Source organism: Staurois parvus, unplaced genomic scaffold (assembly GCF_062004578.1).
Source record: "Staurois parvus isolate SC_StPar_1 unplaced genomic scaffold, SC_StPar_1.0 ptg000209l, whole genome shotgun sequence".
NCBI lineage: Eukaryota > Metazoa > Chordata > Amphibia > Anura > Ranidae > Staurois > Staurois parvus.
Window position 1 is genome coordinate 7,032,843 of NW_028318005.1, and position 26,934 is coordinate 7,059,776.

Sequence of the window (26,934 nt, forward strand, 5' to 3'; positions counted from 1 at the left end):
TAGGCCTGTGCGCCCTCTTTTTTGTCTTTCACACACAGTTTATTTTGGATATCCCTGGTCCATTGAGGGCAGCAAGGCCTGCGTTTCTCTAATCCATGTGGAGACAATAATAGCGGGGAGTCCACAGTTTAGCGCAGGAGTACATGCATTCAGTTGCTACATTCTTCTTTTCAGACATGCTCCAGCAGCCTTCACTAGGTAGATGAAAGGTTAGATGAGGAAATTGTTCACCATTGTCTCGTTAAATTGTCATAAACAGTATTTACAGGCAAATACATTCTATTAATCATTTTTCCAATAGGAATATGATCTCCTTTTAAGAACATTGACTCTTGAATACTGATACCACCTAAAATCAGTGTTATTGTCACTTACTTTGATTTTAAATTTTATCTTTTTAAAAGTTCTCAAGCAAAGGATCATTAGGGACAACAAAAGGAGTAATAAAATATAAAGAAAAGCATCATTAAATAGAAAGTCTGAGCAGAATCTTGTGTGCCTCGGGCAAGGAAAGATTTGGTTTCCGGTTAGCTGGCTCAGTGGCTTCCCATGTAGTGATGAGGGGGAGACACATTTAATTCCGCTGTCTAATTCCATGTCTCCATCAGAAAGCCACATAATTAAATACCAGATATTGCAGTCACAATGTAGTGGGTTGGAGGTTAAATTCAACTTTTTCAAGTTTATTAAGTTGTCAAAGGCCCCAGCGGGGATTGTTGTGAGTTTGTTCTCCTGCAATAGCAATTCTTTTGTTTCTTCCGGGAACGATGGAAGACTATCCAAGTTTCGAAAACTGCAGTCCACTTTTAGTGCACCTTTGTCCTGATTGTTACATTTACATTTTACTGGGCAGTCATTTCCATACGTAGCTATCAGGAACCAGAGCCCCAGCAGTATTAGTTTTGGATAAACCAGCATCCTGAAATAAGAAATTCAAAATTATTTTTAGAATGTATGATGCATATTGCAAGAACAGAATTATAATTCCATGTAGGTAAATTATTCATCATTATAGTTTTACTCTATATTTTTCCTTGGCATGTTCTACCTTATACACTTCATCACTATCATTGAGTCTGACTTATGCCAAATGGAATGTGTCAACAACAATTTTATCCTAGTAATTTAACCTTGTTATACTAATCATAAAAGTATGTAAAGAGTTTATGAAAAAAAGACTATAAACCATTCATTTAGATATTACTATGTTTCACTGTGAAGCAGTTTGATTTTTAAAGTGGGATCACTTCTTTATATGCAATATAATATTAAATCAATTAGCTTACCTTACTACTTAGATGCCCATAGCAGGAATGTGAATTTAGTGCAGTTACATAATTACACTTATTCTGCTGAAACGCGAATAGCTATTATCACCATAAATAGGCACCAAGTGCCCTGATATGGCTACACCAGCAATAAAGTACTTAAAAGCTCCAGTCTGGAATTTCTTAAAAATTATGTTTGCTGTGAGATGTACCAGCACTGCAAGGGTGAATTGCTCATTAAGTGTAAGGGTAAAGGAATAATGTAATAAATTAACACCGACCTTATACTTTGCTCTGGCAGGCTTCCAGCAAACTGTGTGGCTGACCCCCCCAAAGCCAATTCTCTTCAACGCTCTGCCCAGCGCTCACACTCTGATATCATTACAAATGTAATTCCCTCAAGCTTACCTAGATAGCAGTTTATTGTTTTATTTTTCTAGGCAGAGTCTGAGTAGCAGTCTGGGATGAGTCAGCCTGTGAGTGAGGCAGCAGTTCACCTCAGGACAGGCAAGGAAGGCTTTCTGGAGGAAGAATGAAGGAGGGGAAGAAGCTTGGATTTGCTTAAGGGACATTGAATAATCCCCTGACAGGAGGTTGGGCATGGTGACCGAAGCAACCGTTTAGAATCCCAGAAGCTGGGAGTGGCAGGGTCAGTGTCGGCGAGGGGGCTACGCTAAGAAACCCTCTCGCTAGCAGAGCATCCCTGCCAAGTCACAATGTATACCTGCCAGATGGCAGTTTTAGCACCAAACACTCCGCTGGGTATCCATGGCAAGCGCAAGATGGTTTCCCTCTATTCAACATTTACCACTTTTTAACCCTTGGCAGTGCTTATCCCCTGTTATAAGCTCTGTACTTTTAGGAACTTCGGTCCAGGCCTTTGGGAACTTTTGCAACATTAACTGAAGATTCTTGTAGTTACAAAATTAATATGCAACAGTTTCTCACAGTATTCCCCATACACAGCTCAAGTTCATCCTAGCTTGGGCTGCCCAGTTCATACCTCTTAGATAGGAAGTATCCTCTCAATAAGATCCAAGATCTGACTTCTGGTGCCCTGACAGGGTACCTCAAAAGGGTCTCACAGTAGGACTACATTCTGCAGCAGTCCTTTCTGTCTGTTCCCAGGGGGAAGGTCAAGCGCAGATAGGCTTCCTTCCCTTGTATTTATAGCCCACCACAAGAAGGCAGAGCCATGAACACCAAGGAGTTGGTAGTATTAGCCAGGCCAGGGTTGTGGAGAAGAGACCCTTGTTCTCATCAAACATAGGGACAAAGTACTTTGCCATGGGGGTCCCACCTGGCAAAGTGCCCCCCCCATCCCACCCCATGTTGAGGGCATATGGCCTGGGCTGCATAGACCCAAAGAGCCTGGTATGGATTGAGGGGGACCCATGCAGTTTTTTTTCAAGTTTGGCTTTTTTGCTCACATTCAGCTGTCAGAAGGAATCCCCGCTGACAGCAAGGATGGCTCATTGTTCTTAGGAAGCTGGCTGCTGCTTACAGCAGGGATGAGCCACTGATAGGACGCTAGCGGGTGCCTGCTCCTAAGAACCAGCACAAAACGCTCCAAATATGCACAAAAAAGCACACAAAAATGCTCAGAAATGCACAAATCATGCTTTTCAATGTATTTCTATGAAGAAATGAATGCTTCAAAAACTCACCAATCTGTCTGAATTGAGCTACAAAAGTAGCTACAAAACTTTTTTTTAGCTTTACACGTTTGGCTTCAGGTGACTTGCAGTAGAGATGTGAACCATCTCTATTGGGAATAATTGATTTTTGTCTCCCTGAGCATTTTGGAGCTTTGAGCTACAAAACACTCAGATGTGAATGGGATCTTAAACAGTTACAGCAACAGTTTTTTCCCTTTTGGGATAAATATTACATGTAAGTGAATAAAGCTGACCATTGTAAGCATCCCTGTCAGTGGTAAATGGTTTGTCTCATCCCTCTAACTGCTACTTTGTCCGGACAGCTTGGCCTGTTAAAGGAAGATGAAAAATAACTGACTTACTGGCAGGATCACCTGGTGAAAATAAAAGGAAGAAGCCTTAAAAAAGAAAGCTAAAACACCTATCACATTTAAGAATTGGTAAGCTGCAATATAATAACTGCTTGCTTTTGGGTTGTAAATGCTGATTTCCTGGTGCCAAAGAAATTTTTATTGAATGGATCAACAGAGCATGGGATCGTAAATGATACATAATTAAACAGTTGTTCAAAAGAAAAAGACAATGTACAGATTCATAATTACGAGAATGACCCACGCAGGAGTCCATGTAACAGAGAACAGCGTAAGGTTTGGTTGTCTAGAGTAATAACTTGAAGATACACGGAGCTCAAGGCCAGAATTATAGCGAAACCTGGTAGTCTACAGTAAGTATCCACTGTAGAATCATAGAACCTGATGTATCCCATCAATATCCCATCATTGGCTCACTTCGGGAAATGTAAATGCTGATTTTCATGAGTGAAGATTGATAGGAACCTCTTCGTCTGATGCTAACAGAAAAATGAGTGAAAATGAGTGACCTTGTTAATTAGGAGTCAAATAAAGCTATAGAGTATCTTCTACCTTTCAAACTTCTTCACATTTAACCTTCTTTGACTTACTTATGTTTAGCTGGATATTAATTACCTTGAAGATGCATTGTGCTTCTCTTACATAATCTCTTCCAGAAACCTATTGAAGAGGCATTTTAATTGTCAAATTGTTTTGCTTGCATGTGGCTCCATTCCAAAGTCGATAAAATTGTAAGAGGTAAAGATGGCAGTTAAGTTTATGGGGCATGAAATTAAAAGGAGAAAATTTGATAAGGTAAATATGATATAACATATTTAGAGGAGAGCTTGGATTTCCTGACACTGCTGGTACGTTTAGCTAATGAATACAGCAAAAAAAAAAAAACCCTCAATATGCAGGATGTCAATCGTGAATTTAGGCCAAAGATGCAAAGCAGTAACTATAAATGATTCATTTTTAATACAAGGCTTCATGATTTTATGCTACTTCACTACACATAATTGATTCTAAACATTACATTCCTTTGTAAGAACCTTAAAGCAAAACTCCAGCCAAAATTAACACAGTAAAAATTAATAATCCGTTTATTAGTAAAATAACAAATCCAGCTTTTGCTGCAATATTCACTACATCTAGAGATTTCCAATGTGGTACTTTTTACTGCCACTAATTGTCATCATTCTGATGGTCTGCATTACTCAAGCCACTTCTTCTGAATCCAGCTTGTCCTGGACCCTTCACAGTCTGTGATTGGACAGTGTAAGGAGAAGCAGCTTAGGGAAGATCTCATCTCTCTGTCATGCTGCTCTCTCCTCTTATCAGCATGCTTCTTGACAGCACATAAATTGATTGGCGTCTTGTTCTGCTTCTTCTTTTCACACTCCAGCCCTGTTGAAGAGGGACTGCATGAGGCTGATACCAGTACAAATTTATGTACTAACAAAGCTTGTGTATGAAGGTGCTTGCATATGGGCCCCTTTAATGGTAAAAGAAAGATGAACTTCACAGATTACGGTTGTGAGACAACAAGTCCTGACATGTTCATTCACTATGATCCCATTAGCACTGTATGTACTGCATTGCTTGGACAACATTAGAATTTGGAAGAGGAGATGGAGGAGGAGATGCTATAAATAAAAAGGATTGCGGGAGGTGTAGTTTCAGGCGGAACTGCTCTACAGATGGGAGGAAACTACAGTTCCCACAGAGCCAAGCGGCCAGAGGGAAGAGTGGAGATATTCCTAGTGAACTGCTCAAGGAGACTCAGGGCTGTTGATGGCAGAAAAGCGGAAGAGAACAGACATCCAGGCTAGAGAGCTAAGCCGTCCTACTTGCTTACCAGTGCAGCCTAAGCACCGGCGGCCACAGTGTTCCAGTGCAGGTTTGTCATCTTGTGCATCCACAATGTTCCAGTGGGGGTTCGTCAGCCATCTTTTGTATCCACAGTGTGCCAGTGCGGGTTCACTGACCATGTTCAGTATCTCTCGCTTCCCAGAGTGGAGTCATCAGAACTCAAGTCATAAACCCATGGGGCCACTCCACCACTGACATTCACAGCTGAAGAGCAGAATTGATGAGAGAGTTGTCAATCCATTGCTCATGCTGTACAGCAGGAACTGAAACTTTAGCCCAACAGACCCTCATCTTCCTACTCCCTGGGCATTGACCTGCCTGTTTAGTCTACCATAGAACACTATCATAGCATCCATCCAGGATTGCCCCATTAACATAGAATTACCTCTACTTTTTTTAAACATGTTCCATTTCTTGCTACAATTAAGTTCTTCTGCAAAGTAACACCACTAAACACCTCCCTGATAGTTTGTTCTTTTGAATTGAAAGCAGACGGAAGCCACCAAACATCACAAGCTGTGCCCCACCGTAAGGGCCCCAACAATAGCCAGCAGAAATATATATAAGTCGCCGCTATATAAAGAAGCTATATAGAAGTTGCCATCTTTAATTCTTCAAAACTACTTCACCTGTTATATAGTGAAGTCCTGCAGGCAGACTTGGACCTAGCACGGTCACTCCAGGGTTCTAGTGGCAGTGTAGCATTCATCAAGCTGCTCCTTTGCACTCTTGATGACCCTTTAATAGTGTAAGTTGGTCAGGGTATATGGTGAAACCTGGGTCCAGTTACCTCTGATGTTGCTCTCTGTATGCAATTTTGGTATAGAATAACAGTACACAAAACAGCACTTCTGATAAAGTCCAAAGTCCCTTTAAACGTTCTTATAAAAAAACAATACTTCCATATATGGGTTATTATATTCTTCTCATGCTCTAACCATACAGAAAATAAATAAAGCCTTTCAGTCATTACACTTGTGTCTTCTCTTGAGTGTCAGTATTCCATATGATCCCACTATGCTCCTCTCCCAACATGAAAAAAACACAAATTGCATATAGTGTAGTAGCTTAAAATATGTAAACTAATAAATAAACTGAATTGGAATGCTCACGTGAAAAATAAAATGGAATGTAATACTTTGTCTCATATTTCCTTGGTACATGTAATGCTAGCTGCGATGTATGTAAGGAGACGGCTGCTTTACTAGCGAGTGCCCATCTGTGGCTCCCGCCACTTCAAACACCAGCATGAGGAATGCAGAGGGAGATGAGGATGATACTCCTTTGGTGCACACCAAGTGAGTTCATATCCTGTTTGCCTATTGAGGAATATATTCAAATGAAAGTTTTTGTGCCCAGAATACAGCTGTAAAGGTTAACTAAACCCTCCTATCCTTTACAGCCAAGGAAGCTGCCATCTTAGTCTCTGTTTCATCTTCAGTTAATAGGGTGCTGCACATGTGATCAGTTATGGTATTGACCATCTGGTTGGGAGCACAAGAAGCTGTGAAGGTTATCATTTACGGCATGCCTTGAATGTAACAGTGAAATTGATGGGTTAATTCTGCTTTAATGATGTATTAGAAATACAAGACTGCATGAATTTGTATCTGCCCAGAGTTCATAATAAGTATACATCACAGAAGAGGAAAAGGCTGTATAGCAGAAGAGCACAACACGTATATAGCAACAGTGTCCGTAGAAACAGGACAAGGCTGCCAAACAACCCAATTGTTCTCTTTTCATTCTCTTTTCATGCTGTCTGTTCCCTTTCTTCTGCTGTGTCCAGTTGCTAAGGATATGGTTGCTATGCTTAGGGCGGCTCTGAGTAGAAAAGCAGAATGTTTTGGGCAAATTTATTAAAGAAAATGGGAAGTACAAAGCGCAGTAGCCCATAGCGATCAGATTTTATAATCAGTTTAAGAGATTATTTCCTAATGCTTGCCATGGGGTACTGCACTTCGCACATCCTCATTGCACTTTGCACTGCTCCTCTAAATGAGTTGAACCAAACTGACCCAACAGCAGGCAATCATATGAAAACAAGCAGAAGCTTCCATACAGTCACAGAACTTCTAACATTCTTAACAAACCTTATTATTCTGTATACTCAACTTTATTGCCCATTCCAGTATTGTACATCACATTAGTGATGCCGTAACCCAGGGCTGCTGATAAAGGGGGACAGCCTGGATCCCATCAGTTCAGTAGGGTGGAGGGGGAATCAGATTGTGGACAGAAGGGGGTGACTGGTGCGGTGTAGGGGGCAATTACTGGAACCAATCCCCCTATGTGGATTTCTCTGCAGCAGCTGACAGCCAGTGGGAGAGAGAGGATGAGTAGCCGGAGAGAAGTGATCAGGGTGTCTATACTGCACACTCCTTTCTCAGCACAATTCCATCTACTCCCCTGGCTACTGCACCTGTCACAATGACAAGTACATAGCTGAGGAGTGTAATAGGGTTGGGCAGAGCCTGATGGGGAACTGAGAGACTAGTTCCATACATGGCTAGATCTAAGGACAGGGCCGGATCTAGCCTGTCTAATGTGGGGGTGCAGTAAAAAACATCAGGGGGGCAGAGGATGCAAGATAAACAGGGCAATGTATAGAAGTCAGTAGGGCAGTGTACAGGGGGGCCAGCAGGGCAGAGAGATAGGGAAAGCAGTTTGTAGGGCAAAGTACAGAGGCCATTAGTTTGTAGGGCAGTTTACAGTGGGTTATCAAGGCAGTTTACAGGGGTTAGCAGGGCAGTGTACAGGGGGTCAGCAGGACAGAGGATGAGAGGTCAGCAGGGGAGTGTACAAGAGTCAGTAGGGCAGTGTACAGATGGACAGTAGGGCACAAAATAGGGGTCAGCGGGGCAGAGGGTGGGAGATCAGCAGGGAAGTGTACAAGAGTGAGTGGGGCAGTATACAAGAGTTTAGTAGGGTACAGGATAGGGGTCAGCAGGCAGAGGACAGGGGTCATTATTAAGGCAAAGATGGGGCAGTAGGGCAGAATACAGGACAGTAGGGCGGAAAAAAGGGGGTCAGCAGAGCAGAGAAAAGGGGGAAGCAGGATAGAGGATAGTGGTCAGAAGGGCATTGTACAGGGGTCAGCAGGATGGAGGACAGGGGTCAGCAGGGCAAGGTTCAGAAGGTAAGCAGGGTAGAGGACAGGGGTCAGAAGGGAAGAGGACAAGATCAGAACTGCAACATAGCAGCCAGCTATATACTGCAGATAGAGGCTGTGTCTGAAAGGGCATCTGATCTCAGCTATATACTGTGGGGAGGAAGAGATCTATTGAATGCCCTGTGTGTGGTGCAAGGACAAAGTCATCTAGCTCCCAGGGTGAAGATGACAAACTAAGCCCCCTGTCAGGGTCCTGTCCACGGCAGAAGTTCTGGAAGATCTGGCATTTCTGCCAGTACTCTGCATGGCTGCAGAAGCACACATCAGCCTCAGTTTGGTGCCAGACGGCCTTCATAAGGAGGCTCATCACTTCCTTAAGTTGCTGGATGACCTCTAGCTCCCCATGCCCTGGTTCCTGTGATTTTGACCTGTGATTTCCTGTTACCAACTCGGCTTGCTCCTAGACCTGTCTACTCTGCTTTACTCCTGATCTGACCTCGGCTGGCTTACGGATACTCTCTCTCTCGCTCCTCTGTGTATGACCTCGGCTATCCCATCTGACTACGTCTGCTCTGATTCCCACCTGGTACCTGACCTTGGCTTGAACCGACTACCAGGTTAACATCTAAATCCCGGAAGGGCTTGCATACCACGCACAGGCGCCTCCTGTCTAAAGACATATCTCCGTGCACCAGCTGTGCTTCTGAGTGGACCACCAACCAGCACTCCTACAGGATACCCCCCCGTCTCAGCATAAATCCCTCCCCCTAAAAAAAAAGCACTAATCAGCACACTCCCCAAGCATATCTTCTGTCTGCAAACCAAAATCTCCCCAAACAACAATGCAAAAATTCCCCCTCCTCCCAGTGTAAACCCCCATCCCAGCACAAATCTTTGCTCCCAAATCCTGCCTCCAATGCACCCATTTCCCCCCTCCTAGCACAAATCTCCCTCACCCAAAAAATCACCCCTCCATACACATATCCACAAATCTCCCCAAAATTCTCCTTCTTAGCATAAATCCCCCCATCCCCCCTCCTAGCACAAATCCCCCCTCCTAGCACAAATTCCCCCACAGTCCCCCCTCTTAACCCAAATTCCTTCACCACCTCCTAGCACAAATCCTCCGCTAATCCCCCCTCCTAGCACAAACCTCCCCAATCCCCCCTTTCTATCAAAAATCCCCCTAATCCCCCATCTAACACAAATCCCCTTGCTAATCCCCTCCTCCTAGCACAAATCCCCCCAATTCCCCCTTCTAGCACAAATCCTGTGTTAACCCCCCTCCTAGCACAAATCTCCCCAATCTCTCCTAGCACAAATCCCACCCCACCCCAGATCTCCATCCTCCAATCTCCTCCCTATGACAAATTCCCCATAATTCCTACTTCTAGCACAACTCCTTGCCAATATACCCTTCCCAGCACAGATCCTCTCTCTTTCCAAATCCTCTGCCCCTCCTACCCCAAATCCCCCGCCCCCTCATAGCCCAAATTCCCTGCCCCCTCTTAGCCCAAATCCTCCGCCCCTCTTAACACAAATCCTCCGCCCCTCTTAGCCAAAATCCCCCGCCCATCTTAGCCCAAATCCCCTGTCTCACTGTGCTATTGTGTTCTGACAGCGAGAAGTTTCTCTGTTGTTAGAATACAATGATTACTGCTGTTAGCTATAACCACTGGCAGTAATTGTATGAAAAAAACCCGACAGGCTAGTTGTACTGAAGTTGATTGATAGATTGATTTCAGTACAACCAGCCTGCTCTTCAATGGATCAAAATTCGGACAGTTCAGCAGGACAAACTTCAATGCATTTTTGGACAGCTTTAGAACCACCCACCCACCAGAGTTGCTGGTTTTAATTAAGTTCTTCTTTAGGGTAGGCTTACACTTTTGGTGTGCGGAAAAGCATATATGATGGAAAAGTATACATTTTTAAAAATTATTCTTCTTTCTGAGGTTTATGCGTATCTGTGAGACTGTCACTTGTGACATCGTAAGTAGTATTTTATGGGTACAAGGACTGTGCTATATGTGTGCAAAGTATACTAGACATAGATTTTGTTTAATCATTCCCTTTAAGCTCCTTCTCCTGTAAGCAAAATCTGTCATGTGCATCACTTAATACTGACCTCTGAACTCTGGCTCATCTATTACTGATATGTAGCAATATTGCCAGCAACTCATTTCTTCATCATAATAACTTTATTAGCACACAGTGGAAAATATCAAATCCATGAAAGCCGACGCGTTTTGGCCACAGCCTTTCTCAAAGCTTACACCAAAAAACTAAACTACAAACGTAAATAGCATAACAGCCCACAATAAATGGGGGTGGTACATACTTAATGCAAATCATCATTTAGTCTAAGTAATTACAGGTGAAGGTGAATCAATGAGACTTCAAAGAGAGAAAACATCGTCCCATAGAACATAGCTGTATGCATCCCGGTATGAGAACAGCACAACAAATGCCCTACGGCAACACTGCCCTCATCATGGAAGCATGCATTTCAAATATGGAATCATCATTCATTTATCATTTCAAAAAAAGATTAACATCCATTCTATTATTTAAGCCAGAAGGGACCCTAGACCCTGGATCCACCACACTTCACGCTTTAGCAGAGTGCGGTGTACATCACCTCCTCTTCTAGGTTTCCTTACATGTTCCAAGCCAAGAAAAGAAAAGGAATCAAGGTTCCCACATGCTTCTCCCTAAAGTGTTTAGAGACATTAGAAATATTTTTAGCATGTGGGTTGTGAGTGTCGTTATGTTCAGATATTCTAACTCGTAATGGACGAATGGTACACCCCACATATTGAAGACGACAGGCACTACATTCTATAATATAAACAACCATTCTGGAATTGCAGATAATATAACCTTTCACAGCATATGTTTTCCCTGTAAAAAAAGAAAGGAACTACAGTGCTTTTTTAATGTCTTTTACATTGTCTACATGTGTTTGTGCCACATGGGTAAGAACCCTTAGTTTTTAACCATTCGCTATTTTGATGATGGGTTCTTTGACAAAATAAACTAGGTGACAGTAAGGTACTTAAAGTGGGAGCTCTCCTACTGGAAAACATATTATTATTATACAGGATTTATATAGCGCCAACAGTTGCGCAGCACTTTACAAAATGAAGGTAGACATTACAGTTACAATACAATTTGATACAAGATGAAGCAGAGGGCCCTGCTCGTTAGAGCTTACAAAAATTACATCCATCTTTTAAAATGTCATACAACGCCTTATCAGCATAGAGAATCAGTAAGCATCTCTTAACAATGCTGACAATTTGATTGTATTGCATGGAATATATGGTCACAAAATGAACTTTATGACGTGATTTATGTGTATGAAATTTGTCTTTCTTTGAAGGCTCAATAATAAATTATCCCAATGTTTTTCTAGGGCTGCAATCTTTCCTTGATCTACCAAATGTTTGCAATACTCCCGCTCTCTTAGTCTGACTGAGACTATATCACATTCCTTTAAAAACTCAGATTGGGTAGAACAATTCCTTCTCACCCTAACAAACTGACCTTTAATAGTATGCGTCGAGTGACAGCTAGAGGCAAGCAATAGGGAATTACCCATACACTGTTTTCTATATGTTTTAGTAGTGACATTTCCACTCTCCACATGGCCTGTTAAAGTAAAATCTAAATAGTCAATGGTATTCGAATGGCAGTTATATGTAAATTCCAAATGGAAACTATTATTATTCAGATATGCAATGAAATGTTCTATCTCCTAAACTGTACCAGTCCACACTAAAATCAGATTGTCAATAAAACGACTGTACCAGGCAATATGAGATCTTTATATGTTATTATGAGAAAATACTACTGACCTTTGAACTCTGCATCACTTACAACTGACCCCTGTCCTCCGCCATACTTACCCCACACATTGCCCTGCTGACCCCTTTCCTCCACCCTGCTGACCCCCTGTGCACTGCCCTGCTGACCTTCCATCCTTTGCGTCCCTAACATTTTTTACTGCACCCCCACATTAGACATGTTAGATCCAGCCCTGGTTTCCTATCAAGTCCGCTTTACTTTTGATTGGTAGCACATGGCAGTGGGCAGATCCATAGCCATTATTCAGTCTAATAGCAGCTTTTGAATTCAGCCACTGCCATGTGCTTTCAGTCAAAAGTAAGGTGGATCTAATGGGGACTAGTCTTTTAGTTTCCTATGAGGTTTCATGTACCCAGTGACAAGTAATTTCTCAAATATGGGTATTTCCCATATTTATGGGAATCCCTTGCCTCTTTGTGTACAAGTAGCTTTTGACCAGGGAATGTTCTGGCAAACAGCTGAATGGGGCAGGGGACAGAGTCATGTGTGGTAAACTCATTTAATACCAAAATACTTCCCTCTGTGCTCACCAGCTACACTATATTACCAAAAGTATTGGGACGCCCCTCCAAATCATTGGATTCAGGTTTTCCAATCACCTCCATGGCCATAGGTGTATAAAATCAAGCACCTAGGCATGCAGACTGCTTCTACAAACATTTGTGAAAGAATGGGTCGCTCTCAGGAGCTCAGTGAACTCAAGCGTGGTACTGTGATAGGTTGCCACCTGTGCAATAAGTCCATCTGTGAAATGTCCTTGCTACTAAATATTCCATGGTCAACTGTTAGTGGTATTATAACAAAGTGGAAGCAACTGGGAACAGCAACTCAGCCACCAAGTGTTAGGCCACATAAAATGACAGAGCTGGTCAGCGCATGATGAAGTGTACAGTACGCAGAAGTTGCCAACTGTCTGCAGAGTCATTAGCTAGATACCTCCTTCATGTGGCCTTCAGATTAGTACAGCAACAGTGCATAGAGAGCTTCATGGAATGGGTTTCCATGGCTGAGCAGCTTCATCCAAGCCTTACATCACCAAGTGCAATGCAAAGTGTCAGATGCAGTGGTGTAAAGCACGCCGCCACTGGACTCTAGAGCAGTGGAGATGTGTCCTCTTGAGTGACGAAACACAGTTCTACGTCTGGCAATCTGATGGACATGTCTGGGTTTGGCGGTTGCCAGGAAAATAGTACTTGCCTGACTACATTGCGCCAAGTGTAATTATTGGTGGAGAGGGAATTATGGTGTGGGGTTGTTTTTCAGGGGTTGAGCTTGGCCTCTCAGTTCCAGTGAAGGCAACTCTTAAGACGTCATCATACTAAGACATTTTGGACAATTTCATGCTCCCAACTATGTGGGAACAGTTTGAGGATGACCCTTTCCTTTTTCAACATGACTGTACACCAGTGCACAAAGCAAGGTCCATAAAGACATGGAGTTTGGGGGGTGGGAAACTTGACTGGCCTACACAGAGTCCTGACCTCAACTGGACAGAACACCTTTGGGATGAATTGGGATGAAAGCAGAGACTGCAAACCAGGCCTTCTCATCTGACATCAGTGCCTGACCTAACAAATTCACTTCTGTGTCTATGGGAATGATCAAACATTCCCATAGACACACTCCTAAACCTTGGGACATCCTTCCCAGAAGAGTTGAAGCTGTTATAGCTGCAGATGGTGGGCCACCTCAATATTGAACCCTACGGACTAAATATAGGATGCCATTAAAGTTCATGCAAGTGTAAAGGCAGGCCTCCCAATACTTTTGGAAATATAGTGTATATATGGAAATCTTTTTATATGTGTGTTGCAGTTGTAACATTGATATATGCTCCCACATCAATAAATATTCAACCAAAAACAAGTACAGTGCAACCTCCAACTCATATCCAGAAATTTGACATTAAATATATATATAACATTTATTTTGCAAATCTCATCTTATATTTGATGTAATCACATATATAGGTGAGTTGGAGGTTATGTTGCACTTTAATGGGAAACTGTCATTTACATAACAGCTTCCCAGTATAGGCATGCCCCACTGGAGTACCTCCATATGTCAGCTCAGAGTTGATATCTATCATTTTCCTATTTTGGGAACCGACTGTAATTTTTTTTAAAACCTGTCGCTGCCACAGTAACAGGTTCTTAAAGTGGTAAGAACTACCTGAACTTGGTAATGTTACCAAAACTGACACAACTGCTTGCCTGAGTTAGGCTCAGGTGGTTGTTTTTGCTTTATTGAATTCCCCTGAAATGGTGTTAACATGATCAAACTAGAAAGAAGAGTTGAATTTAAAGCACCACACCACTGCTAAGAGGTCCAGATACAACTTTATTTCATTAAAGGACAGGAGTACAATTTAAAAAGTAGCCAAAGTGTTTTGGGGGTCTAAGTGCCCCCTTCATCAGGGAAATTCATGTTCTCATTTTTGTGTAATTATTTTGACACTTTCATTACTATTAACTGTTTGGTTATAATTATGACCATAATCCATGGAGTGGATATTGTATCGATACCAGATTGATATAAAAATCTTCCTATGTTCTTTCTACCCTGATGAAGGGGGCACTTAGACTCTCTAAATGCCTTGGCTAATTTTTTAACTGTTCCCGTGACCATTAATGGAATAAAGTTGTATCTGGACCCTTTAGCAATGGTGTGGCACTTTGATTTAAACTCTTTTCACATCACACTACAAGCCAAGGAGACTGTGGAGATCCCATGGGGTGTAGAAGCCGCCTGCTCGGGAACCAGATCATTTACACCAGGGGTCTCCAATCTTTCCTAACAAAGGGCCAATATACTGTCCTTCAGACTTTAGGCTGGCTGGAATGAGGCTAGCGGGCGTAGAAAATGCCCAATGTCAGTGGAAGTAATCAATGTCCCATCACTGGTACTAGTGGGAGAAATAGTGCTGCTTCACTGGTTTCAGTGAGAAGAAAAGTGCCCAATTATTGGTGTCAGAGGGAGTAAAAGTGCCTTGCTTCAGTGGGAGGAATAGTGCCCCAAGGGCCAGATAGAGGCAAGCAAAGGGCCACATCTGGCCCTTTGGTCGCAGTTTGGAGACCACTGATTTACACCAACATTAATACGTTAAGATAACAATACCAGTAAAATAAACCTACAGGCCTAGTGCTATCTTTCAGCTTTCCAAAACTATAAAGAAGGCAAAAATAGGTGGCTGAGCTGCGTTTTTATTGTCCTCCAATCACCCCCCTAAGCTGCAAAGGCAGTCATACATAGGGGTATACATATTCCATGGCCATGATGCTTAGCATTGTGGCTGGCAAACATGATTCCCCATCATATTGGGTAGGCAGTATTTCTGAACATGACCATTCATGTGAATGAGCCACACTGCAACCGTGTGCAATGCATGTGGTTGTGGTGTGGAATTTTAAGGGTTAAAATAAGCAGTTAGAAGGTGACATAATGCCCCCTCCCCACTTGTGAAAAATTATCTGAAAAACAATCCAACTTGGATTGATCTTCAGAGGGCTACCATATGTGTCATTGAGCCCTTAGACAATTGTCACTGTAACAAGCGTCTCTTCATTGGAAGATTTCCTCTCATTCACTATTATGGTAAGAACTATAAACTTTGTGAACTTATTACAATAATCACCAAGACAAATAGAAGGGGTAAATCTCTCCAGCAGGGACATAGACAGCACTTTAAGGTCACTGAGAATGTAAAGACTGTTTAGCAAATATATCACGGCTGATAAATAAACCTAAAGCTGAAGTCTAAGTACAAAGACTTTAAAGCAGGGATCTGGAAGAACAAGGGCACTTAAGTAATTTGGTAACCAGTCATCGGCCACAATGAAATGGTTCCAAATTTTGCATTTTTTTTTTTTATTAGCATAATGAAAAATTTCCTCCTGCAGCTGCTGACTGCCGGAGGGAAGGAGAGGAGGAGAAGCCAGATTGCATGTTCTCCCTGTGCCTGTGTGGGTTTCCTCCAAATACTCCAGTTTCCTCCCACATTCCAAAGATATGCTGAGAGGTGAATTGGCTCCTGTCTAAATTGGCCCTAGTATGTATGAATGTAAGTTAGGGACCTTAGATTGTATGCCCCTTGAGAGTTAGGGACTGATGGGATTGTACAATATATATGTAAAACGCTGCGTAAATTGACGGCGCTATATAAGTACCTGAAATAAATAAATACATTTCAGAAGTTGCAGGAGAATAATGGAGAGGATCGGTTCCTGTATATGTCACTTCACCTGTTCAAGTGTAAAACAGAATGTGACAGGGAGGCTGCACAGGCTAGTGGTTGGGGGTGTGTAGTAAAAGCACGTCTCAATTATAGGGTTTTACCACCCCCATTATAATGTACAGCGCTGAGAAAACTGTTGGCGCTATATAAATCCTGTATTATAATAATAATAATTAAAAAGCTACAATTTCTGGGGAAATTGTGTGAAGTGTTCTTGCCTCCACCACTAGTCTACAGCTCACACTCTAGCTTTTGTCACTCTGCTGCCTGCTCACACACCTGGGTTCCTATGGCAACTCACTCTACAGCAAGGGCAGAGAAGAGCGGTTAAAAACAAACTGCTCCAACTTGCTCACTTCACTGGCGGTTGCCATCTTCAAACGGTTGTAGTTTAAAAATTATAAATCCTACCGAAGAACTTTATATTGTGAGAATCACAAGACCCAGACCTACATTTTGCTGCATAGCATGTCTCTGAAATCTTAAAAATGAAGGCACAGTCGCAGTTTAGAAATTGCCCTTCAAATTTGAGGTGGCTAGATCGGAGTTTCAATGAATGTCAATGGGCGGCATGAGTTGCAAACAAATGGTCATATTGTGAAAACTATCAGGTCTATGGCTTAGCCGTGGACATTTTTCATGGCAGCAGGGATAGATGAACGTTTTGATATAAGATTTGTGTTAGGTGGGCTTGAAAATGACGGAGTGATGGCAGTTTAGAAATCATGTCCTGATTTTTCAGCTCACACTTTAGCTTTGAACATTCCGCCATTCATTCCTATGGGACCAATTTCACCACAAAAATGCTGATATATCGTGAACCATTAGGCGAAATGTCCACAAATTAATAGCACACCAATCGGGAACAATCCGCACGTTTCGGTATATTACTGTCTATGTAGTGTAAAAACTGTGGGAGGAGTTAGGGTGGTAAATTTGGCTATAATAAGAATATATATGTGAGATAAAAGTAAGTGGTCTTGCCATGCAAGAACACTTAATATTAGGAAGCTCCTGCACAGGGGCAGAGTCTCACATTGGAATACTGCACAGATCTGGAAGAAATACACAAAGCACACCAAGATCTAAATAATACACAACTCTTGTATTTAGACAATATTTGCTTGTCCCGGAGTTCAGCTTTAACCTCTCCTCCCTAGTACCATAGAAATACCTTTCTTTACACCAGCAAAGGAAATGTAGTCCCCTTGTATGTGATTTAGTCCCATTCTTCCTACATGACAATACTGATGCACAGTGATTGGTCCAGTGATGTCACATGAGCTGGGAAGCGAGTCTTTAGTTCTGTGTAAGCCATGATTTATAGGTTACAGAAGACTCCTCATCTTTGCTCCTGGCAGCTGAACAGAGAAGAGGAGGTAATAATGTGCTGCTCAGAAAAAGAAAAGCCCTATCAAGAGACTATCCATTTCAACAAAATCTTCCCATAAGATTATATGTGCACTTAACATACTTCATGTATATTGTTTGCCTGTGTAGACATCAAAAACTCTAAGGGTCCAGAACACTGTGCGGGAAACCCGCGTTCCTTGTGCGTTTCCTGCACCGTGTTCAAAACGCACTGTAGTTGCGATCTGCAATGTGTCATTGTTAACTTAACGATGCCCCAAACGTAGTGTGTTTGGCTGCACCGGATCAATGGTACAGTAGTATCATGCGTGTTGGTCACTGTGTGTTTTTAAAAATAGTGCATGCACTGCTATTGGTGTGGTCCAGCATGATTTCAGTCCATTCAGTCCATTCAAATGATTCATCCTCTGCAATTCATGGTGTGAACTGGCCCTAAGTCAGCTGCTGGGCGCTGCCATCTTGGATGTGATGTCAGTAACCCCAGCAGACTTGGAGCTGTCACTCTTTCTGCAGCTACCTAAAAGGTAATGTATGGAGGTTCAGGAAAGGACAGAGGAGCACAGAGAATAATTAAACACCCTTGGAAGAGGATGAGGCAACTGAATAAAAATAATTTTTGTAAAAAGTAAGAAAAAGTAAGAAAGTAAAAACACTGTAAGCATTTAAAATACATGACATATATGTGTTTTAGCTGCATTTTTTAAAAGTTGCACTTCAAGTCACAAGCTTTTGGGGTATGGGCCCTATATGCTATGGGGAACTCGCTTCTAGTGGTAGAGCTTCTTCAAAGCACAAAGCAACTCGCTTCTTTTTAAGGGCCTTTTTGCCCAATTTTATTTAAAGAATGTCCAACAAAAATGCTTCCCACGCAGGGGTATCCACCATCAATCAAATTAACAGTATTCAGCCTCCTGGCTTGTACACAGTTTTAACTCTGTCTCCTGCAGAGTCTTCCCAAAATATGGCACTAGCACACAGCTAGTCTGGCTTCCACCTGACTCCAAGGCAGAGACCTCCCGTCTGCCGGGGTGGAGCCCTCCTGACTCCTGTCTGCCGGGGTGGAGCCCAGAATCATGACCTGGCCTCCACAAAAAGTCCTGCACACACCTGTGCAATCAGCACGCTGGCTGCTCCCAAAATATGGGCCCAGGATTGGAGATTTCATCCCTCCCAAATCTCTAAGAAATCTCCAGGCTACAGGTCCCAAAACAGGCTTTACCAACCAAAGAGGAAACTGATAAACCAGTTTCCTCTGCATTATGAGATCTGCCTGGAGCCCCTCAACCTCTATGGTTGAGAATCCTGGGTCTCCATCGTGCTTTCCACCGTGGCAGGATACTGCACTGCCACAGCTGTTACACAGTTAATATTTATGTTAATGTACATGAGAATTCATATAGTTTATTTTTTGTACCATTTCCTATGGACATTTCTATAGTTAGTAATGCTGCCATCCAGTGGCCTTATTTGGTATGCATTTGTTTTTCATGTTGCCTCCCTGAGATCTATGACACAGTTCCTTTGTCATGGAGGCAGCTAACAGACCACATGTAACAGGGACACATGTACTCTGCATAGTACGCTACAGAAATTATCATCTTTTGACCGCATAATACTGGAAACCATTCATTCTGCTATATCCTGTTGTCACATGTACAGAATAAAGCAACTTCTGGATGAACACAGTATTGGTGAGTTCAGCTATCTGATAAGGATTGCCCACAGTGATTATATCTGCTTATACAGGCTAGGCATAGAGGTCTCACAAGGGATAAATTGCTATCACAACAATCTGAGTCAGAATAATCAAAAGATGCATAGAATCCATACAGCCTGCTGTGTATATGTGTGTGCCTAATCTGCAATCAAGCTCAGTGCCATCCGCCATCTTGCAAAGCACATGGTCGCACAAGCGTACTGCACTTCATGTGAATGTTGAAAACTGTTTCTCTGCATTGAACTGTGTTACCCCACCTGTCTAAGCTGTTGTTCGTCTTCTTAAAGAGACAGTACCAATTTTTGCAGAACAGTAAAAAATGTCTAGACAAGGCTCTGAACACTCCTTTATGGCCGAACCAACACAGATACATCATTCCTCTGAACCAGCAGACGTACAGGGAGCAGATTCTGCAGACATTCCCGAACAGAGCGTAAAACCCAAACGTACAATAAAACTGACACAGAAACTCAGGGAAAACTATGAAGCCACTAGAGATGAGTTCTCCAGTAATCTGTCAGACCTCTGGGACCGAACTTCACAATGCATGTCAGTTTTGTCACACTTTAATGATCAACCAGCTGAATTAAGAGACTCTATAAATCGCCTATCTACTGCGTATGAACGCTACCAGCGGCTGTCTGTAAAATATTCAGCTTTCTTGCAGGACTCTAATATAGAGGGTTCTTCAACAGAACTGACCAGGACTGATGCACTAAACCAACAAAGGGATCTTGCAGTGCAAAATGCTAAGTTAAAAGCAGAACTCCGCATTACTCAACTGCAGGAGACCAGATCTCACAGATCCACCTCAACCAAGCGCACTGCACTTTCTTCTAGATCCTCTCGCTCCAGCAGTTCGACGTTAAGCGATAAGCTAATAGAGGCCCGCGCTGATGCTGAATCAAAAAAGGCGCAAGGCTCTTTTACCAGAAAGGAAGCAGAGGTAGAAGCACGCAAGATAGCTCAACAAGCAGAGATGATAGCTCAGCAAGCAGAGATGGAAGCTAAAAGCAAAGCTCAACAAGCAGAGATGATAGCTCAGCAAGCAGAGATGGAAGCTAAAAGCAAAGCTCAACAAGCAGAGATGGAAGCTAAAAGCAAAGCTCAACAAGCAGAGATGGAAGCTAAAAGCAAAGCTCAACAAGCAGAGATGATAGCTCAGCAAGCAGAGATGGAAGCTAAAAGCAAAGCTCTCCAAGCACAAATGGCTTCTCAACAAGCAGAGGCAGATTCCCAAATAAAGATTCTGCAGATGGAAGGGGAGGAAGCAGCTTCCCTAGCAAGGCTGAAAGTCCTTGAACAAGCAATGGGACAAAGTACTAATTCAGACTGCCTTATCCCCGCAGAACTGGAAGATCTAGTTGAACGCACCAGTGAATACGTATTAAAGCATAACATTTGCGAAGATACAGAGTCATCTCCTGTACCTCCTACTAACAACACTGTTCTGACTCTCAACACAGAGACCTCTCAGCTCCATATGCCTAAGCCTCTTCAAATCTACAACACAAGTACATCTATGCAGCAAACCACATCAACTCCTGCCAACAACAAGGTGACTTCCAGTGACAAGTCTCAGCTCAAGCCACAGCCAGCACAAGCCTTAGAGACTACACCACAGTTAAACGCTCATGCAACATCATTTTACCCTGGTAAATCTCACCCTACATCACCAGAGAACTTTCACACCCAAGGGGTTTCACAAGTTACTTTGGCACCAAAGAGTGAGAGATCAGACTTGAATGACTTTGCCAGATATTTGATTCGCCGTGAGCTCATTAACACCAGCCTCTCAAGGTTTGACGACTGTCCAGAGAGCTACAGGGCCTGGAGATCAACCTTCAAGGCTGCTATTGCTGATCTCAACCTTACTACTAAGGAAGAACTTGATTTGCTCATAAAGTGGCTGGGACCAGAATCTGCAGATCGTGTTAAAAGACTGAGAACAGTACATGTTGACCACCCAGACGCAGGTCTTGTTGCTGCATGGGCAAGACTTGAGCAAGCCTATGGTAGCTCTGAAGCCATAGAGAGCGCTCTATTCAAGAGACTGCAAAACTTCCCAAAAATAGGAAACAAAGACTATTGCAAGCTCCAAGATCTAAGTGACCTCCTCATGGAGCTAGAGTTAGCAAAGACAGACCCACGTCTATCTGGACTAAGCTTCCTGGACACCGCTCATGGTGTCAACCCAGTGGTGTCTAAACTGCCATAAGGCCTGCAAGAGAAATGGGCACAACAGGGCTCAAGGTACAAAAGAGACTATAACGTATCCTTTCCTCCATTCTCATACATTTGCAGGTTCATTAGTGATCAAGCCTGGACGAGAAACGATCCCAGCTTCAGCTTCAGTGAACCAAACTTGCCTGCTTCATCCTCATCATCATCAAGGTATGATAACACAGCAGCTAAACGTAGAGACTGTACTAGAGCAATATCTGTTAAAAGGACAGACATCTCACCCTCCACAACCTCGCCTACTGACCAAGGCATTGTGGATGTCAGAGATAAAGACCCTAATCGTCAGTGTCCTATTCACAAGAAGCCTCACCCTCTTAAGAAATGTCGTGGGCTTAGGGCAAAGACTTTACAAGAGCGCAGGGAGATTCTCCAGAAACTTGGAATATGCTACAAGTGCTGTGCTTCTTATAACCACTTTGCTAAAGACTGTAAAGTTGTCATCAAGTGCACAGAATGCGGTAGCGACAGACATGTTACAGCCATGCATCCTACTCCACTTCCAGACAACCCGCAGCAGCTACCTACCTCAACCCCTGTCTCAAATTATGGCGGGGAGCAACAAAGTCATGCTCTAGCCAAAAGTAATGTTTCTTCTTCATGCACAGAAGTCTGTGGAGAGGGACTGGATCACAAATGCTGTGCCAAGATATGCCTAGTCAAGATATACCCAAAGGATCATCCTGAGGAAGCTGCTAGGATGTACGCCATAATAGATGAACAGAGTAACAGATCCCTGGTTAAGCCTAAATTCTTTGAGATCTTTGGCTTAGAAGGTCACGCCACACCGTATACTCTCAGAACCTGTTCTGGTCATGTAGAGACCTTTGGCAAAAGGGTCGATGCATTCATGGTCTCTCATATCAAGGATGAAGAAGGCATACCCGTCCCAACATTAGTTGAGTGTGATCAGATACCAGACGAAAGAGAAGAAATTCCTACTCCAGAAGCTGCATATCATCATCCTCACTTAAGGCACCTTGCTGATGAGATTTCTGCGATGGACAAGAGTGCTGAAATCTTGGTCCTGCTAGGAAGAGACATTCTCAGAGTACATAAAGTACGCGACCAATGCGATGGACCTCATGATGCCCCTTATGCACAAAGACTTGACCTAGGCTGGGTAATAGTGGGCGATGTATGCCTGGACAGAACGTCATCTGAGATCCACTCCTTCAAAACTTACATGTTGGGAAATGGACGTGCATCCCACTTCAAACAGTGCCCTCACCTTTATGAAGTAAAGGAGAAGCCTCTTGACATCATCCAAGTACCAAGGAACATTTCATCGCTTTTATGAAAAGAATCTTTGACAATGATCACGCCGAACCAGCGCCACCACTTCAAAGACACGATGAGTGCTGGTACCTGCCTTTCTTTGGAGTGTATCATCCACGTAAGCCAAAACAAATCAGGGTAGTATTTGACTCCAGTGCCAAGCATCAAGGCGTATCCCTGAACAATGTTCTTCTCACTGGCCCGAATCTAACCAACAACCTTGTAGGTATACTTATGAGATTTAGAAGAGAACCAGTAGCCATAACTGCTGATATTGAGCAAATGTTTCATTGCTTCATTGTACGTGAAGACCATAGGAACCTCCTAAGGTTTCTGTGGCACCGTAACAACAACATGGACAATGAGATCATTGAATACCGCATGAAGGTACATGTTTTTGGAAATAGTCCCTCACCCGCTGTTGCAACATATGGTTTACGAAGGACTGCCCTTGATGGAGAAAAGGAGTATGGTGCGGATGCTCGACACTTCTTTGAGAGAGACTTTTATGTTGACGATGGACTTAAGTCTTTACCTACGGACGAAGAAGCCATAGACCTGCTCCAAAGGACACAAGGTATGCTTTCCGAGGCTAACCTCAGACTACACAAGATTGCCTCGAATAGTGTCGCTGTTATGAAAGCCTTTCAACCTGGCGATCATGCCACTGGGTTTAAAGATTTAAATCTTGGGATGGACATGCCACCTGTACAGAGAAGTCTGGGCTTCCGGTGGGACTTATTAAAAGATACCTTCGGCTTTCAAGTCGGCTCTGCAGACAAACCATTTACCAAGCGTGGTGTTCTGTCAGTGGTGAACAGCTTATACGATCCATTGGGATTTGTGGCTCCCATCACCATACAAGGTAAAGCCTTACTTAGACAGTTCTCAGAGTCTATTAAAGATTGGGATGCTCCGCTGCCTACAGACAAGCTTCCAAAGTGGGAGTCCTGGAAACAATCTCTACATGCCTTAGATGGAATCAGTATACCACGCTGTTACACCTCAGCTTCCCTTGCTACAAGTCAGAGGAAAGAGCTTCACATCTTCTCAGATGCATCTACTGAGGCCATAGCAGCTGTTGCCTACCTCAAGGTAATAGACTCTAATCAAACCCACATAGGGTTTCTGTTTGGGAAAGCTAAGTTAGCACCTAAGCCTGATCACACAATTCCTAGGCTTGAACTTTGTGGAACTGTGCTAGCTGTAGAAATTGCCGATTTCATACTGCGCGAGTTGGACATTCAGATAGATGACACCAAATTCTATACAGACAGCAAGGTTGTTCTGGGCTACATATACAACCAGACTAAACGTTTTTATGTGTATGTCAGCAACCGTGTAGAAAGAATCAGGAAATCATCTAAACCTGAACAATGGCATTATGTCCCATCTGAAATGAATCCTGCAGATCATGCCACCAGGCCAGTGTCTGCAAGTGTCTTTGCAAATTCTTTGTGGTTAACAGGTCCTGAATTCCTGCTGGATCATCCAGAAGAAACCTCAGCTGATATCTTCAGTCTTCTGGAACCTGACAGAGATCCAGAGATTCGTCCTGAAGTCAAAACCCTTGTCACCAGAACTGAACAAAGACTCGTCTTGGGCTGTCAACGCTTTGAACGTTTTTCTAAGTGGATAAGGCTTGTACGCACCGTCGCAAGGTTAGTCCATATTGCACACTGCTTTCACACAAAGCCCACCAATGTTCAATGTCAAGGTTGGCACATGTGCCAAAAGCTTCTTTCTGCAAAAGACATTGCTGAAGGTGAAATGATCATAATCCACAATGTACAACAGGATGTCTTTGGCTCAGAAATTAAATGTATCCGTGACAAGAGAGACATTCCAAAAAACAGTTCAATTGCTAACCTGAACCCATTCATTGACAGTGATGGCATGTTAAGGGTTGGTGGACGTTTAAACAAGGCTGAGTTGGGAGATCAGGAACAGAATCCTCTCATTATACCTGATCGCCATCATATCACCACTCTGCTCATAAGGCACTACCATGAAGGGGTTAAGCACCAAGGAAGACACTTCACAGAGGGTGCCATAAGAGCTGCAGGCCTTTGGATTATAGGAGCAAAAAGACAGATTACAACTACACTGCACAGCTGTGTTCAGTGCCGGAAACTAAGAGGTAAACATCAGCAACAGCAAATGTCAGATTTGCCTGAACCCTAACATTAAAGTTGGAGATCTCGTTCTGCTGAAGGACCAGCAAGCTGAAAGAATTGAGTGGCCTATGGGACTCATTGTAAAGAGCATTCCTAGCGATGACGGAAAGGTACGCAAGGTGGAGGTGAAAGTTGCAAGACAAGGGACTGTAAAGACTTTCAGCAGACCTATCACGGAACTTGTTCTGCTCTTGCCCTTTGGAGAATGAACTTGCTTGCGTATGCTGCTGGATCCAACCTGTGACTTCAAGAAGGAAGTGTCTTGAACTTTAATTCGATACAACCTGAAGCCTTACATTATAATTGTTGCACTATATGCATGTTCTCTTTTTTATGTCTTTCAGGTCTTCAAGACATCAAGCAAATTGCACTGTTGTTTATTTGCAATTGTATAACTACCGTTATGGTTTAAATAGTGACATTTACAATGCCAGACGGGGAGTATGCTGTTACACAGTTAATATTTATGTTAATGTACATGAGAATTCATATAGTTTATTTTTTGTACCATTTCCTATGGACATTTCTATAGTTAGTAATGCTGCCATCCAGTGGCCTTATTTGGTATGCATTTGTTTTTCATGTTGCCTCCCTGAGATCTATGACACAGTTCCTTTGTACATGAAGCTCCTCCCTTCTTCTTGAGTTCAGCACTTCCTGTGTCATGGAGGCAGCTAACAGACCACATGTAACAGGGACACATGTACTCTGCATAGTACGCTACAGAAATTATCATCTTTTGACCGCATAATACTGGAAACCATTCATTCTGCTGTATACTGTTGTCACATGTACAGAATAAAGCAACTTCTGGATGAACACAGTATTGGTGAGTTCAGCTATCTGATAAGGATTGCCCACAGTGATTATATCTGCTTATACAGGCTAGGCATAGAGGCCTCACAAGGGATAAATTGCTATCACAACAAACTGAGTCAGAATACCCTATGTGCCTGCATGAGGGCCCTGATGGGTCATTTTTTTTTCTGGAAAGTACATAAGAAAAAAAGAACACATTGGCTAAGTGATTACCACGTATGCCTGGCAGCTCTAGGGTCATTGGTTTGAATACCAACCATAGCACTACCTGCCTAGAGTTGGCATGTTCTCCCTGTGCCTGCATGGGTTTCCTCTGGGAACTCTGGTTTCCTCCCACCCTCCAAAAAAATGCTGGTAGGTAAATTGGCCCTAGTATGTGTATGAATGTGAGTTAGGGACCTTAGATAGCAAGCTCCTTCAGGGTTAGGGACTGATGTGAATGTACAAAATATATGTAAAGCGCTGTGTAAATTGACAGTGCTATATAAGATCCTATAATAAATAAATAAGAATGCCGCAGGAACAAAGAGAAGGCGTTGTATTGACCCAAAGCAGTTTATAGTCTCAGCTTGTATTACACACTGCCTATACACATGATTTATGAGCCCTGACCATTTGAATGTAATGAAATTGTGAAAATGAAACATCTCCTGCCTCCTCCCCCTCTCTCAGCACATTAATACGTTTACATGTAGTAGAATAATAAAGTTCCATGAGCACCAGAGCAAACAAAATATTTACCTTTGGATACTAAAAGAATCCACATAGGCCCATGGTTATTTTTCTTCATATTTCCAGGCCCCCCCGGTTAGGTCTTGTCAGTAATCAGTCCTCCTCCGGTGTCGGCACTGCCGAAGATTATGGCATGGCCTAGATGACGGGCAGCTTTGGTGAATACAGAAAACTTGGCATTTGTTGGAGACGCGTGACGCAGCTGATGTGACATGTCCTGTTGTCAGGAAAA

The 26,934-nt window shown here is 42.9% G+C and overlaps 1 protein-coding gene across 1 annotated transcript; it reads right to left on the reverse strand.

Annotated features, from left to right (window-relative positions):
- On the reverse strand, nt 1–26,934 carry LOC149461131 (platelet glycoprotein IX-like). The gene is made up of 2 exons (XM_089678811.1): nt 26,712–26,934; nt 1–919 (listed from the first exon to the last, which is right to left on the reverse strand). The coding sequence occupies exon 2, from the start codon at nt 916–918 to the stop codon at nt 283–285; it is 636 nt and encodes a 211-aa protein (XP_089534937.1). The 5' UTR covers nt 919; nt 26,712–26,934; the 3' UTR covers nt 1–282.

Excerpts from the sequence above, each read along its gene's own strand:
- LOC149461131 (XM_089678811.1), bottom strand. The coding sequence starts at position 918 with ATGCTGGTTTATCCAAAACTAATACTGCTGGGGCTCTGGTTCCTGATA.